This window comes from Sciurus carolinensis, chromosome 11 (genome assembly GCF_902686445.1).
Source record: "Sciurus carolinensis chromosome 11, mSciCar1.2, whole genome shotgun sequence".
Classification (NCBI taxonomy): domain Eukaryota; kingdom Metazoa; phylum Chordata; class Mammalia; order Rodentia; family Sciuridae; genus Sciurus; species Sciurus carolinensis.
In genome coordinates, this window is record NC_062223.1 from 123,986,303 (window position 1) to 124,002,351 (window position 16,049).

A 16,049-nucleotide genomic window follows, 5' to 3' on the forward strand; every position below is an offset into this window, starting at 1 on the left:
TGCAAAGTGCAATGTTAGGAACTCTGTGTAGCTCTCAAATAAGTCCACTGTCCAAAGTTACTGTAAGGTGGGCAGGAACTAGAGAAGGGAACTGATGAAACACTGGTTATCTAGCAAAACAATTTCTTTCTGCCCAAGAGCTGTGTGCCTGATATCAATGTAAGAGCTGATAGGACTCCTGTACAGAGCCTCTCCAGGGAGGTTACTGCCACAGCAGTTAGGCATCTTGTGCTCCTACACAGGAACACTTCCAGGCACCAGGCATGCTACAGTCATGAAGTCAGGGACCCCAATCTCAGTCATTGTTGTCCCATTTTTGCTATAATGCATTATACTCTTTCTTAAATGTCAATTTAAGAAGTTTATATATATTGATTTCTAGGTCCATATGAACATTAGTTAACACAGTCTAACATTATATCCAAAACAGGAATCAATCAAAGAAAGGCTGAGAGAGCTTTTAGCTTTTCTTTTGTGTAGCAAAATGCTTTTACCTTTTACAATATGAACCTTTAAACAAATCAGGCTGTCACTAACTCTTAGATATACATTTACATTTAAATTTTTATCTCAGTGAAATAAGTAACCAATTTTACATATACCTTACTGATAATATGTCCCATAATAGAACATTAAATGATAGAAATAAATCCCCAATAAAATTTACTCTTTAAGTTTAATATTACCAGTACAGACAAGTTTATTCTGGAGAATAGCAGCTTGACAAATTTCCTGCTTTAAAAACTTGTATACCTGGAAAATATGAATACATTTAATATACAAGGAGTGACCATTTCACAAGTACCTTGACACATTAATCTTACTAAATTCAGTTTTTAAAGAAAAATTTAGACTCTGTAACATAGTACAATACTCTTAACAGTTGTTTAACCATAATTGTATAAACCCCAATTTTTAAGACTAATTGTTTTAAAAAATAAAACTTAATAGACACAAAGTTAAGAGTAAATTAGTGTTTCTAAGAAATCCTTGTTATTTTACCATATATTTTAAACTTTGGCTTATATCAGAACATTAGTATTTCACCTTAGGAAAAATCTTAAATAGCTTTAGCTGTCTCACATACACACAACCAACTTAGTTACACACAGACTTGTTGAAACTTGCCCTTTACTTACACACAGACTTTCTTAGCACTTACTTAGACCCTCATGTATTCCATCACACAGGCACTTTCTTACCCAGAAACATTTTCTTTTCCTTTTTATTAAATATATTTCCAAACCCAGAACCTTTTATTCTCTCTTTCCTACCTGTTGACCCCTTTCTGTTCACATTCTGAAACAACTCTAACTGAAACACAGTGAAAGGGGAGATGGTAGCTCTAAATCCAAGTCTAAGAGCTCCTTGGAGCTTTGCAGAACTGGAGGGGGAGCAGGGGGAAGTGGTAAGGGAGCAGATGGAACACTCACTCTCCGAGTTGAGGTTTTATCTGTTAGAACATAACTCTTAATAACCTTGTTTTTAGTAATGACACAAAGCAATTTTAAACTCTTTTTAATTTACCAACCTATGAAAACACCAATAATGTTTAAGTATGATACCCCATGGAATTTGAGGAGTTAAGAGTACCTGATGTTATTTAATAATGAGCATTTTAATTTTGCAAATTAATCAAATGTCACCAACATACACATTTGAGTAATCCCATACATGTTAACTCTAATTCTCTTATTCTGTAAAAACCAAGAAAGCAGGCAGGTGTCCTGAACAGTATTTGCTGTCTCTTTCCTGTTGAGGAAAAGTCCTAGAAACAATTGATATTAGACATTGTTTAACATTAACATTTCATTAGTTTGACCACCTGGAGACTTGCAAGTTATTTCTAAAGATATTTTACTTTTATTAGTTTACCCAATTTAAATTGAACCCTTTTTAAATCACGTGAATAAAAGTATTTGGATCCATTTTTAAATTTTAATTTTAGGAGCACTCAGTTTTGATGCAGACAAGACATGACACCAGACAGCACGACATACAAATAATACAAAATCAAAGGCCTGGTAACTTTATAGGTGAATCTCCATTGCAATGTAACAGATGTTCAAAAACTTTAGTTGAATAAAAAATAGAACTGATCAAAAAGAAAAAAAAAATCATTAACCTAGGTATGCAAGATCAAAATTATGAGCTCAAAAATACAGCATTAAAGAAAAACAAAACAAAACAAGAATCCTGGAAAATGAATTAGTTCTGTGTAGCAACCCAGAAGTTTAAAACAGACACCCTTTTGTTTTCTTTTTCTTATCTTCAGGTTACCCCCCTTTCCCGCTGAGACTGCTGCAGTCTACATTCCAATGCATGCTTCAGCAAGGCCAGGCAGGGGGGAGGGAGGATCACCCAGGACTTTTTTAACCCTTTTTTTTTTTTTTTTTTTTCTGGTTGAGAAATCAGGTTAGGTTTGAATGCAGAAAATCACAAAACATTATTTCTTACTACTTTTGAGGAATGGAGCTGCTGAGCTCTCTGCCTAGGGGGATTGGAGTAAATAAATCTCTCAGGAACAAGGAGAAGGACTGCAAAGTACCCTGCAATGAGTATCCCTAAGCCTAAGATTGGATTAACACAATGAAGAATTTAATAGAAGGCAAGAGTAAAGACCATATAGTACAATACACAAACAGACAGACACATAGCATGCTAAATCAAAAATTGGCTAGCTGGTATTTTGTAGTTTCCCAGGTGCCACACAAAGCCCAAATGGGACAAAGAGTTAACCAGATGCGGCCAGTCGTCCGAATGCAATACTGAAGCTGCTCAGAAGCAGCGCAGACTCTGCTCAGAAGTGACAAATTCACCCAGAATGCAGCACAAACTGCTCAGAATGCAGCACAAACTGCTCAGAAGTGACAAATTCACCCAGAATGCAGCACAAACTGCTCAGAATGCAGCACAAGCTGCTCAGAAGTGACAAATTCACCCAGAATGCAGCACAAACTGCTCAGAATGCAGCACAAACTGCTCAGAGGTGACAAATTCACCCAGATTGCAGCACAAACTGCTCAGAATGCAGCACAAGCTGCTCAGAGGTGACAAATTCACCCAGAATGCAGCACAAACTGCTCAGAATGCAGCACAAGCTGCTCAGAGGTGACAAATTCACCCAGATTGCAGCACAAACTGCTCAGAATGCAGCACAAGCTGCTCAGAGGTGACAAATTCACCCAGATTGCAGCACAAACTGCTCAGAATGCAGCACAAGCTGCTCAGAGGTGACAAATTCACCCAGATTGCAGCACAAACTGCTCAGAATGCAGCACAAGCTGCTCAGAAGTGACAAATTCACCCAGATTGCAGCACAAACTGCTCAGAATGCAGCACAAGCTGCTCAGAAGTGACAAATTCACCCAGATTGCAGCACAAACTGCTCAAAATGCAGCACAAACTGCTCAGATGTGACAAGAATGTCACCAGATGCGACGAATCGCCAGAATGCAGCACCAGCTGCTCAGATGTGACAAATGTCACCAGATGGGTCGAGGGGACGTCTCCCGAGACCCTGCTGGGGTCCTATAGCGTGTCCGCCAGGACTGTGCCAGCCCAGAACCAGAGCCTGCAGGCATTTCAGACCAGAAAACACACGGCAATGCCTTACTCACCGGTGGAAGATGTCACTTATGACTCTATGATCAGGTGTCTGGGTGGGCTTGGGGATCCCGGACGAGCCCCCATATGTTGTGCCCAAAGGCTTGAGACCCCACAAGGACCACCAGAGACCACGATCAATGCAAGCAGCAAAGAGTCATTTATTAGCGAGTTCGAACTCGGTCCTCTGCGTCCTTAATCAACGACGCTAGGAGAGAGGCCCCGAGCCCTCGTCAGCAGGGTTTTTATAAGGAAAAGCAAGCAGTTTTACAGTGTTCTTCTAATTGGCTAACATTCGAACAGCTAAACCTCCCCTGGTTGGGTCCGGTCAATCTATTTGATTTTCATTGGGTCCGGCCAGAACTGGACGGTCCTAGAGGAAGAAGGGGGGAGGGAACAGGTGAACTATTCAGGAGCTGAGTCGGGGCTAGGCCCTGCTCTCGTCCTTGACGGATAAGGTCTCCAGGCAACTGCACATTCCTCAGACAAATATCTCTTAACAACCTTGGTAAGCACAGGGGCCCAGCAGTCCTGTTTGTCCTTGAGACAGTTAGCAGCACAGATACCACCCTGCTCTCAACAGGGTCAAGACCACCATCACCAAGATTCAGAATTGTTCCTCCACAATAATTGAATGTCCTGGCACTACCTTTGCATAGTTCTACTCAATCCCTCCCATTTTCATCTCTGTCCCCTGGCAACAACAAACTTGTTCTCCAAATCTGTCATTCCGTAGATGATATATAAACCCACACAATGTGTCACCTCTGAGATTTTTTTTCTAACCTTAATGCTCATCAGGTCTTTCCAAATTGTTGACATCTCAACAAATTTTCCTTTTACTGCTAAGTGTTGTTCTGTTTTTGACAAACCAAGTTTATTCAGCCTACTTTGGCAATTTAAAGTATACTAGAAACTGGATGTAGTGGCACATGCCTGTTATCTAAGCTACTTCAGAAGTTGAGGCAGGAGGATAGCAAATTCAAGGACAGCCTCAGCAATTTAGGGAGACCTTGTTTCAAATCTTAAAAAAGTGAAAAGAACTGAGGATGTATCTTAGTGGGTAAAGCACCCCTGAGTTCAATACTCAGTATCAAAATACTAATGCTAGGACTAATAATACTGATACTTTAACTAATGCCTTAAACAGGTGCAAATCCTTGATAATAACACTAACAAAGAGTTGAAGTTAATCCATTGGAACTTGCTCTTTTTGAATCTGTGCTGGTTTCTGATGGTCACAGCTTTCATTATTAGGTGTTCATAAACCACCACTTTTATTAATCTCTGCCATCTCACACTGGACCAGTCATGAATTCATGGAAGTACAAGGAATATAAGTAAGGAATTTTTCTTTTCAAAACAGAATAATCATATAATATTCAAGAGATATCAGAATTAAAACTAACTAGGTATGCTGGTGCATACCTGTAATCGGAGTTACTTGGGAATCTCAAGCAGGAGGATAGGAAGCTCAGGTAATCCTGGGCAACATAGTGAGACCCTGTCTCAAAATAAAAGGTGAAAAGGACTGGGCATGTGGGTCAGTGGTAGAGCAATCCTGGTTTCAAGCCCCAGTACTCATCCCCTGACATAGACACACACACACACACACACACACACACACACACACGTACTAAGTTTCTGTCTTGACACAAAACTAAATCTGGTTATGTGTGGAAAATGTTTCAGGGAAGGGGTAATGTTCACTGTGGAGACTGGTTTCCCTCAGATTTTCTTTAAGTCAAGAGGGTCTCTCTCTTTCCCCTCCAATATTAAAAAATAGAACCCTCAGATTAAAGATATGGTGAACACAGAATATGTTCCACCATTACTTTTTGTAAAAGTGCACAACATAATTATCTGTCATAAGCAAACCACTAAAGAAAAGGAATTTCAGTATGAAATATGTGTAAAAACAATGGGAGTCTGTGGCATTTTTGCATAAACCTCCTCCAATCCACCACCTCTTTCCCCATCGATGTGATTGATGTAGAGATCTTGCAAAGGTGGGCCCAGATAAGGATTAGCAACCATGCTATACAGAGGCTGTCAACAGTGAGCAGGTGACAACAAAATATGTACTGTAGCTGTGTGTTACTCTTAGTGACAGGCAAAGAGAGATGGTCAGTGACTCCGCTAGTTTGAAATTATAGTTATGCTTAGAGCAAGTATGCTCTAGACTCTGTAGGAATGTACAACAGAGAGTGGAAAGAAACTGTCCTCCACACATTCCTGGGAGACCAGAAGACTCCACAGATGCTTGCTAGAGACAGAAACATCCACAGGATAAATTACACATTAATTGAACATGGCCTGAGTTTTGTACATAATCCCCTACACTTACCACACATAAATGTGTGCTTTGGCAGCAGTCAGAAACAAATATAAAATATTTTTTAACGTAATACCTACTTACAACAGCCAAAAACTAAAGAAAACGCTGTCTCTCACCCATGTCATTAGGCTAAGTGGAAAGTTAAACTTCCATCACCTGCTTAGAGGTAGCAAGGTGTTCTCCCATTCCCTCATGAGTGATATCAGCAGGGCCATGTGGAAGCTGAGCTTTGCCTTGCCCCAGACCTGGAGGTAGTAGGTGGAAACCCAATGCCCCCACTGGGGCCAAGAAAAATCAAAACTTCCTCCCTCACTCAAAAGCAACAAAGTTGAACAAGGCGATACTCGTTGGTAATCCACTTTACCTGCCAGCGCCGTATCAGTGAGGTCAAGTGGGGAGCATGACCAGTGTGGCATGGTACACTGCGGCCCATGCCACACTGGGGCCAGCAAGGTCAACTGGGGAGCTAATCATGCACTTCCACACGGGTGGTTATTACAGGGAGCAGCGTTTTCTTAAACTTTTTCTCATAGTTAATATATAAGTTGTACACAAAATCATAAATAATTCACATCTTCCAAAAAAAATCTAATTGTAGATTTAAAACCTCAGTAAATGTGTCAGAATTCTTTTACTGTAAGGAGTCTGAAGACTTTCTAATTGACTTGATCTTCCAAAGGGATAAATTCCCCTCAGGTAGAAGACTTTACTCCTGAAAAAATTCTTCTTACTAAAAAAGAGGATTCAAAGTTTCTTTAAAAAAATAGTAAATGTTTAATGCGATGAAAATACTAATTACTTGGATTTGATTACTACATTCCATATATTGAGCAAGGGCTTATAATGTTAAAAGAATGGGATCACAAATTTTTTTATCTCCAGGGAAACACGAGGCATGAGACCACAGTGACCAAGGACATTATAACCTCACATAGCAGATTTCTACAGACATCCTGAAACTATAAAGATAATAAGTAACCGTGATAAAAGCATTTCCAGCTTACAGCAATTCTTACCTGAAATGTATAGCAGAAGTGACAAATGACCTGACCATATCATATGCTATTCGTGTAGATCAATGCAATTGTAACAACCTGTTTGCTGTAATCTTCCTGTCCATTTTATTTTTTAATTATTAGAATGCAGAGCCTTTGGATTTCATTTGGGGAGAATTTATTTTAGATAACTAGAATTCATGTTTGCCTTGGATGGCAAGAAACTTTGTGGCTCATATAAACTGTTCTCACACTTGGTTTGCATCAGCTTGCCTTTTAGGGTAATATTTTTGGTGAACATGAATGAATCCCAAAGTGACTAGCCTAGATTCCCCAGCAGCTCAATTAAAAAAAGAAAATAAATAAAGAGGAGGAGGAGGAGGAGGAGGAGGAGGAGGAGGAAGAGGAAGAGGGGAATTCTCTTTGTTTGCATAAAACCTAGTACTTTTAACAATCAAGATTTTTTAGTCTGTTTTCTTTTTTCCTTGTTTTACTCTTTTGTTTTTCTCCTTACAGGAGAAAATTATATTTTATCCTTGTATTAGTTTGCTAGGTCTACCATAACAAAATACCACAGACAGGGTAACTTAAAAGTCAGAAACTTATTTCCTCACAACTCAGAAGACTGGAAGTTCCCAGTCGAGGTGTCAGCAGATGTGTTACCTACTGAGGTTTTGCTGCTTGGCTTTGAGATGTCTGCCCTTTCCCTGTGTCCTCGCCAGGTTTTTCCTCTGTGTATGTGAATTCTTGGTGTCTATGCCTCCGAATTTCCTCTTCCTATGAGGACACCAGTCGGATCAGATTAAGTTGCACCCAAAAACTTCATTCAAATTAATCACATTAAATACCTAGTATGTAAAGTAACAAAGAATGGAGTACCGGGGGATGACCACCAACACCTGACTTTGCAGGAACACAAGTAAACCTGTAACAACCACTATTCACTAAAGAAGGTAAAGATAATGTGGAATTTCACTGAAATATCAGTGTCAAAACTGGATGGACATGATATCATGTTTTGTATTTCTGAGAGTCAGAGGTTGTCAAGCATATATCGGCTTGAAGTCATGTGCTGCTTAGAATTTCTATGTTATTCTTAATAAAGATACTTTTTTTTTACATTTGTAGATATTCCTGTGTTACATAAGCTTCAATAATTTATTCTTCCTTCAACTATATGGCTTTAATATGTAAAGAATTTTTTTCAAACGTCTCAGAAATGATGACCCAGGTTCAGCAAATTGTAGACACTTTGCATTCTCAAGTATTATTTCACAATGAATAAATGGATTGATGAATTTAAAAAAAAACTGACTATTTTACTAGTAAGGTATATTTCCAGCTGGGATTGAAACTCAGACGTAGAGGGCTTACTGAGCATGAGTTCTAAGCCTAGTATGAAAGAAAGAAGAAAAGGAAAGACAATATTTCCTTAATTATTAGAAATTTCTAACCCATTTCCTTTTCTCCATATACCTTTAATGGAAATTTCACCTATAAAAGATAAAATTAAACATTTATATTTAAAGAAAATGTATATGTATATACAAAACACTCTTAAATGGCAAGGAATTCAACTCCCTACATGCGTTACCACCGATTCTTCTGATTCACTTGCAATGACAGCAACATTGATACATATGACAACGTTTGCACAGGCACAGGCCATAACAGCTGTGTCAGAACTGCCAGCAGGCAAACAATGAGATGTCATTGGGTATAGCGTGCACGCCAACTTCAAGGAAGTTACGTAAAAAGAAATGTGCATCTTAGTATCCCTTGAATATGATCTGACCCTTGACTATCACTTCACTAAAGGTACAGAGCACTTTCTAAACATGTTCCACTTCATTTCAGCTGCACTATGTCCTTTAAAATGTTCTCCATGCAGAGACCACTAAGACTAAGAGAACATAAACACAAAACTTGAAAGAATCTGGAGCCAAACCAGATCACATGGTAGCAATTCCGGTGATCCCTCCACTTTGGGATATTTGTACCAGGATGATGAGAACACAGGATCCAGGGCTCTTCCACCTAGCACATATTCCTGTTTCACTTGACATCCAGACTCATCTTTCAGGTATGCAAAATTAGAAAAAAAAAATCATCTTCCCTCCTGCAGGACTTGGCAATTTGTTGTTATTTAAAATACACCACTTCATGAATTTCACTATAAATTATTCATGGAACCCTTAACATTTTTCCAAGGTCAGTTAAAATGACATAGACAGGGCTTCAAAACACAGTAGGAGAAAGAAAGCAAGTCCTCTGGGTGATTAATAACACATAGATTTTTATTGTGCTTTAATAACATCCACTCTTTTCCCTTGAAAACCCCTAATACATCAACCTCGTTTCCTGATTAACTATGAACCACACACAGCTGAGCCACACCACAGACATGCTGGTCTATTTTCCATCCCTCATAATCATCAAGATTGGTACTGTCTCTGGGACTGTGACCCAGCTCTTCCCTGTGAGGGAAATGGTCTACAGGTGTCTCTCTTCCTCTGCCTGCACTGTCTCTGCCCATGTGCCACCTTCTCAGAAAACACCTTCATGACCACCCATCCCACAGTAAAACACAGTGATTTTTCTGTACCATCATCTTAATTTGAGACTCTGTATAACATTTTCTGTTATATTCACATGTGTGTATATATTTGCTTTTTGCTTATCAGCTACCTCTCCCTCCTGCCCACCCGCCTCTCATGCGTACCTTGCCATAGAAAATTAGCCCTCCAAGAGCACAGGTACTTTCTTTCTCCATCACCACTGTCTTTTTTTTAATGTTTAAAACAGATCCTGGATGCTTTGAGGTCTAAAACAGGATATATTCTCAGCTTATACCTGCTGATTAAATAAACTGCATCATCTGTATCATTAAAACTCTGAGACAAAATGAGAGTGAAAATGTTAAAGGAAAAGACCTGACTGTTAATGAATTAAGATTATAAAAAAATCTATTTGAATAAAGAACAAAAATTCCTCTACTGGGAGTTGGTAAACATTTGTAGCCTCAAACTGCTTGTGAGGGAAGATTACAGCATGTCCTCCTACTCACATTTCTGCCCTGAAGTCTTAGAGGTGAATCCAGTGGAACTTGCCTTTATTCTAGCTGCTCTGAGGGGTTACTTCATTTCCTGTCCTTAGGAACAGAGATCACAAGAAAATCTTTGGCCTCGTTTTATCACATTCCCTTGGAGCTAAAGAGAACTGATCAGATCCATATTTCTCTCCTTTATAGAAACAAAGACATTTCCCAAAACACAATCCCCTACAACACCAGATAGATTTTTATCTAATGGATAGGAAATTACTGACTCTAAGACTGAAAATCATTATCTCCATGTCATATCTGCAAGAATTCTAGATGAGTCATTGCCAATAAAATCTCACACACACAAAAAAAATTTTAAATTAAAATTGAAATCTCACAACCGTGCTGGGAGCATAGCTCAGCAATAGAGCTTTTGCCTCAAACGAACCTGGGTTTGATGCAAAACAAAGCAAAAAAGATTAAATTAAAGAGCTTGACAATTTTACCATTTCTGTCTTATTATCATCCAACTTTCTGTATTTAAAATTTTACAATTTCTAGGTCTGGGGGTAGGGCTCACTAGAATTCGGCTTGTACAGAGTGGTGTCCGATCCTCAGCTCTGTAAAATATGTATATACATACATATACACATATGTGTACATACATACATATGCATATATATATATATATACATATATATAATTTCTGAAAAATGACAGGATAAACTGGTCTCTCTACTCTCTGAAAGGATGATAGACTCATCTTCCTCTGTATATTGTCTTCACTTCTGAAATTATTTCTACGATTAATTTAATTTGTGTATTAAATTGTTTGCATTTATTTTCATTTCTTACTATTCTCAACTTAGTTCCTTGGAATCTGTTGCTGGAACTGCAGCTGTTTTTCAGTGCGGGGGATCAAATCCTGGGCCTTGTGCCTTCTTGGAAAGCACTTTACCTCTGAGCTACTTCCCCAGCTCTCTCCATAGTTTTAAACCTCATTTGTCCAATGTAAGATTTGACATACATAACAAACACAGCTCCTATTTAGAAGAGCACCCTTTTCTTCAAAGTTTTTCTCAGTGCAATATGGACATCTTTGTTCCTCAAACTGTAGATGAAAGGGTTCATCATCGGTCCCACAATGGTATAAAAAACTGTGGATACTTTATCTTGATCCAGAGACCCAGTAGAAGGTGTAAGGTACATGAAAGCTGATGCTCCAAAGAAAATAGAAACAACAATTATGTGAGAGCTGCAGGTACTGAATGCTTTGGACCTGCCCTCTGTGGAACGGATGCTGGAAATGTTGGACAGGATCAAAGTGTAAGAAATAAAAATGGTGAGACTAGGCACTATAACATTGACACCCACCACAATAAAAACCTCCAGCTCATTGATGGAGGTGCTTGTGCATGAGAGCTTCAGGAGAGGAGGTATGTCACACATGTAGTGATTGATGACGTTTCCATCACAGAAGCTGAGTCTCATCATGCATCCAGTGTGGGCCATGGCACCCACAAGCCCCATTGCATACACACCGACCATCAGCAAGAGGCAGACCTGATGGGACATGGTGACCCTGTAAAGCAGAGGTTTACAGATGGCCACATACCGATCATAGGCCATTGTTGTCAGAATATAACACTCATCAATAACAAAGAAGCAGAAGAAAAAGAGCTGAGCCATGCACTCTGCATAAGAAATGATGTTCTGTTCTATAAAGCTCATCAGCATTCTGGGGATTATGACAGAGGAGTAGCAGAGATCAATGAAGGAAAGGTTGAAGAGGAAGTAGTACATGGGAGTGTGCAGGTGAGGATTCAGAACAATCAGAACAATCAAGCCCAGGTTCCCCACCACAGAGACCACATAGATGGCTAAGAAGAGGAGGAAGAGAGGCAGCTGGAGCTCTGGCTGTTGTGTTAAACCCAGCAGGATAAACTGGGTCACTGAAGAGCCATTGCCTGAGGCCATTCCTCCCTGGGACCTGTCTGAGAGAAAAGGAGAAATAGTAACATTAAAATGAGAAGCCAGCTCTCTCTACCAGACCCAGTAAAATGAGATTGAGATCCAGATGAGGAGATGAACCCGAGCGTACCCTTCTCCTACCTCTGTTTTCTCCATTTTAGAACTTCAGAAAAAGTATAAAGATGAATATTTTTAAAAACACACACACAGAAGGCATTTCTGAGGGAATAAGGATCAGCTCCACTCTGCATTTACAGTCCACCCCCACTACAGAGTCAATGGTGGTCTCAGCAGAGAGCAGATGAGGCTTATCAAGGACTCACTAGTTCCCACAGATGAGGTCTGGGAGAAGAATCGCAGGATAGGTACAATTCAGCATTCACCCCTCTGGATCAGGACTTCAGGAGAGGCTCCTTATAACACTTCTGGTCTATTCTCACAGATTGATAAATAACTCTGATGAATTTTAGAGCTATACAGCCCAGAAAAGAGATATTTTTCCTGATATTGCATTGGTTAGGGATGAATTTGGGACAGAGGAATTCAGAACACAGCCCTCAGTATTCCAGGCTCAGAGAGAAGTCATAAGGTATGGATCATGATATCTTGTGGTGGCTTTGTTCTGGCTTTGTTCACCCTACAAGGTGGTAAATAGCTTCTACTGCTGCCAAAAGAGCCACCTGCTAATAAGACTCAGGGGGTTTCTATGAGCAGTTTCGAAATCCTAGGGACCTGATTAAAAATCAGATGACCTCTGTTTCCCAAGTATTTTCCCCAGAGATCAGGTTTTGCATTTAAAAGATCTCATCTACCCAGCATTTGTAGTCATGATAATAAAATGAAGCACTTCATTTTGCATACATACATTTCTTCCCAAATGTGGCACATCCCCAAATATCAGAGCAGGAAAACCTGTCCCATTTCCAAAGTACATTCTTCCTTTCACCTATAACTAGATGAAATACTATACATTCTTTCATTTCTTTGTTGTATCATCCTTCACTACATGTACCCACTTTGAATCTAAGCTCCCTAATGGTGTGGATTCTTTTCTGTTTTCTTCAACCCTGTTTCTGCAGTACCTGGAATAATACCTAGCATGTGCAGTCATACTTAAGAAATATTTGTATATTAAACTGTTAGATGGTTGAGGATGCCTTTCCCATTCTTCCTGGAACCTGTATTGGATACCACACAAACTTTTTGCTCCACTAGCAAAGACTTATGTTGTGACAATGCTTTTATTTGTAGACAAAAATACAAGACAGGAAAAACATCAGTAAGACATGTAAAGGCCACTGCTGGACTTGTAAAGGATTGTCTAGGAGCACTCCAGGTCCAAAGCGATGAGCTCAGAGAAAGACTGCCATCTCCTCCCTCTCTGATCATCACCCTGAGAACTCCCACTGCTCTCTAAAAGTCCCCAATATCTCTCCTACAGGACTGCAGCCTAGCCTCAGATCAGAGGCAGATTTGGATCAGGATAGTATAGGAAGCTCTCAGGTGCCTAAATCAGAACCTGTGCCCTCTAGTAGGGCATTTAGAGTCACTCAAGTTTCTATTTATTTTTTAGCACAGAATTGAAATAACACAATGTCGACTTGGAAGGATTAGGCATTGGTAGGAATGACTAGCGTTAGAGAGATGAAGGTAGGATGAGCTGCTAAGTAATTACAAAAATGAATGACTTGGGAAAAAAAAAAAAAAAAAAAAGAAAGGAAAAAATTTCCTGAGTTAAGATTGCAGTTTTCAGTAGTTATAAGAAATAAAGATCTGCAAGAGACATTGCAAGGGAAGATTCAGCAGAACCTCTCACAAAGGGAATAGAAATATATAATACAATTTCCAAAAACAGTAGCCTAGGTGCTTGGGTAAATTATGGTATTACTACAAAGACAACTCAGAAAGACTGGAAATGTGGTAAAAATTATACATTCAGTTTTGAACAACTGGATATCCGAGTACAATATGCTGTAAGAAATGTACAAAGAGGCTAAGTGATACTCAGGATGAAAATATTTAGGGATCATTCTCAATAATATTGAATTAGTGAACTCAATGAAAAAAGCAGAGAAAAACGGAAGAAGAAACAAAACAAATTATTTAGAAATCCTTCTGTTATTGATTTTCTACTTAAGATAACCTAACCATTATGAAAATAAATCACTGTTATTATTCTAAGATTCCCCAAATTGCTAAGGGACAAAAAATTCCTCTGGGTGAACATGAAACATATCCTTCAAGACAGACATTCCTTGGGGTACAGCTTTGGGGAGGATTTGGTGATTAATTAAAATGTGTGTTTTCCATGGAAATGTTAACAACTCTCAATTAGGTGATCAAGAACATGAAATGTTCCCAGGAAATTTACATTTTTAGCAAATCAAGTTGTGAGAAGAGTTTTACATCTGGTTTAGGATGCTACAGTTTAGGATGAAGGCAATTCTTTTACCTTTAATCCCACCACTGTAAATATGGACAAACATGAAGTGAATATAGAGATATTTGGAACTTGTCCTGCATTACAAAACTCTCTCTTCCCTTCCTTTCTCTCATTTGCCTGACGGTCACAAGTAGACTGAGTCACTTATATTAAAGTATATCAAATAGTCATCCTTTCTCTGAGATGTGCCTCAGAATCTTTTGCTCTTTCCTAACTCTTTTTTGTTCCCTTTTTATTGTTGCATTATAGTCATACATAATGATGGGATTTGTTCTAACATATTTGTACATGCACACAATATAACATTAAAATTTGGCCAATATCGATCCTCAGTATTTCCCCTTTTCTTTCCCTCCTCCCACACCCTCGTACCTTTTCTCTACTCTACTGGTCTCCTTTCAGTTTTCCTGAGATTCCACCAACCTTTCTTTTCCTTTTTCCTCTCTGTTTTCCACATATGAGAGAAAAACACAACTCTTCACTTTCTGAGTTCAGCATATTTTACTTAACATAGGGTTCTTAAGTTCCATCCATTTTTCTGAAAATGACATAATTCCATTCTTCTTTATGACTGAATAAAACTCCATTGTGTACATATACCACATTTTCTTTATCCATTCTTCCATTGGTGGACACTTAGGTTTGGTTGCATAGTTTGGATACTGTGAATTGTAACACTATAAATATGGGCATGCATGAATTCCTATAGTATACTGACTTTAATTCTTTAGATAAATATCAAAGAGTGGCATAGCTGAGCCATATGGTGGTTCCATGCCTAGTCTTTTGAGGACCCTCCATACTGATTTCCATAGTGATAGTACTAATTTACAATCCCACCAGCAGTATAAATGTGTTCCTTTTTCTCCATTCAGGTCAATGTTGAAAGCCAGGATACATTATAGTAAGTGCTGCTAAGAATTAGTATAAGGCAGGAATAATCAAGATTTCTTCACCAGTATAATGTAGATTAGAATAGAAAATAATGTTGATTTGATTTTTTCACACTGTTACTGTTTAGGTGTGTGGTGTCCCCAAAAGTTCATGTGTGAGAAAATGCAAAAAGAATCAGAGGTGATATGGCCATTTTTACAATATTAATTCTGCCTATCCAAGAACATGGGAGATCTTTCCATCTTCTAAGGTTTTCTTTAATTTCTTTCTTTAGTGTTCTGTAGTTCTCATTGTAGAGGTCTTTCACCTCTTTTGTGAGATTGATTCCCAAATATTTTATTTTTTTTTGAGGCTATTGTGAATGGGGTAGTTTTCCTAACTTCTCTTTCTGAGGATTCATCACTTATGTATAAAAATGCATTAGATTTATGAGCATTGATCTTATATCCTGCTACTTTACTGAATTCACTTATGAGTTCTAAAAGTTTTCTGGTGGAATTTCCAGGTTCCTCTAAATATATAATCATGTCATCAGCGAACAGGGATAGTTTGAGTTCTTCTTTTCCTATTCGTATCCCTTTAATTTCTTTGGTTTGTCTGATTGCTCTGGCTAGAGTCTCAAGGACGATGTTGAATAGAAGCGGTGAAAGAGGGCATCCCTGCCTTGTTCCAGTTTTTAAGGGGAATGCTTTCAGTTATTCACCATTTAGAATGATATTAGCCATGGGCTTAGCATAGATAGCCTTTACAATGTTAAGG

At 38.7% G+C, this 16,049-nt stretch overlaps 1 protein-coding gene across 1 annotated transcript; it reads right to left on the minus strand.

Annotated features, from left to right (window-relative positions):
* Positions 1–11,029: 11,029 nt before the first annotated feature.
* On the minus strand, positions 11,030–11,959 carry LOC124958617 (olfactory receptor 147-like). Its single transcript, XM_047516859.1, has one exon. The coding sequence runs from the start codon at positions 11,957–11,959 to the stop codon at positions 11,030–11,032; it is 930 nt and encodes a 309-aa protein (XP_047372815.1).
* Positions 11,960–16,049: the final 4,090 nt, after the last annotated feature.

Bases quoted from the DNA above. Each gene is read 5' to 3' on its own strand.
- LOC124958617 (XM_047516859.1), bottom strand. From the start codon at position 11,959: ATGGCCTCAGGCAATGGCTCTTCAGTGACCCAGTTTATCCTGCTGGGT.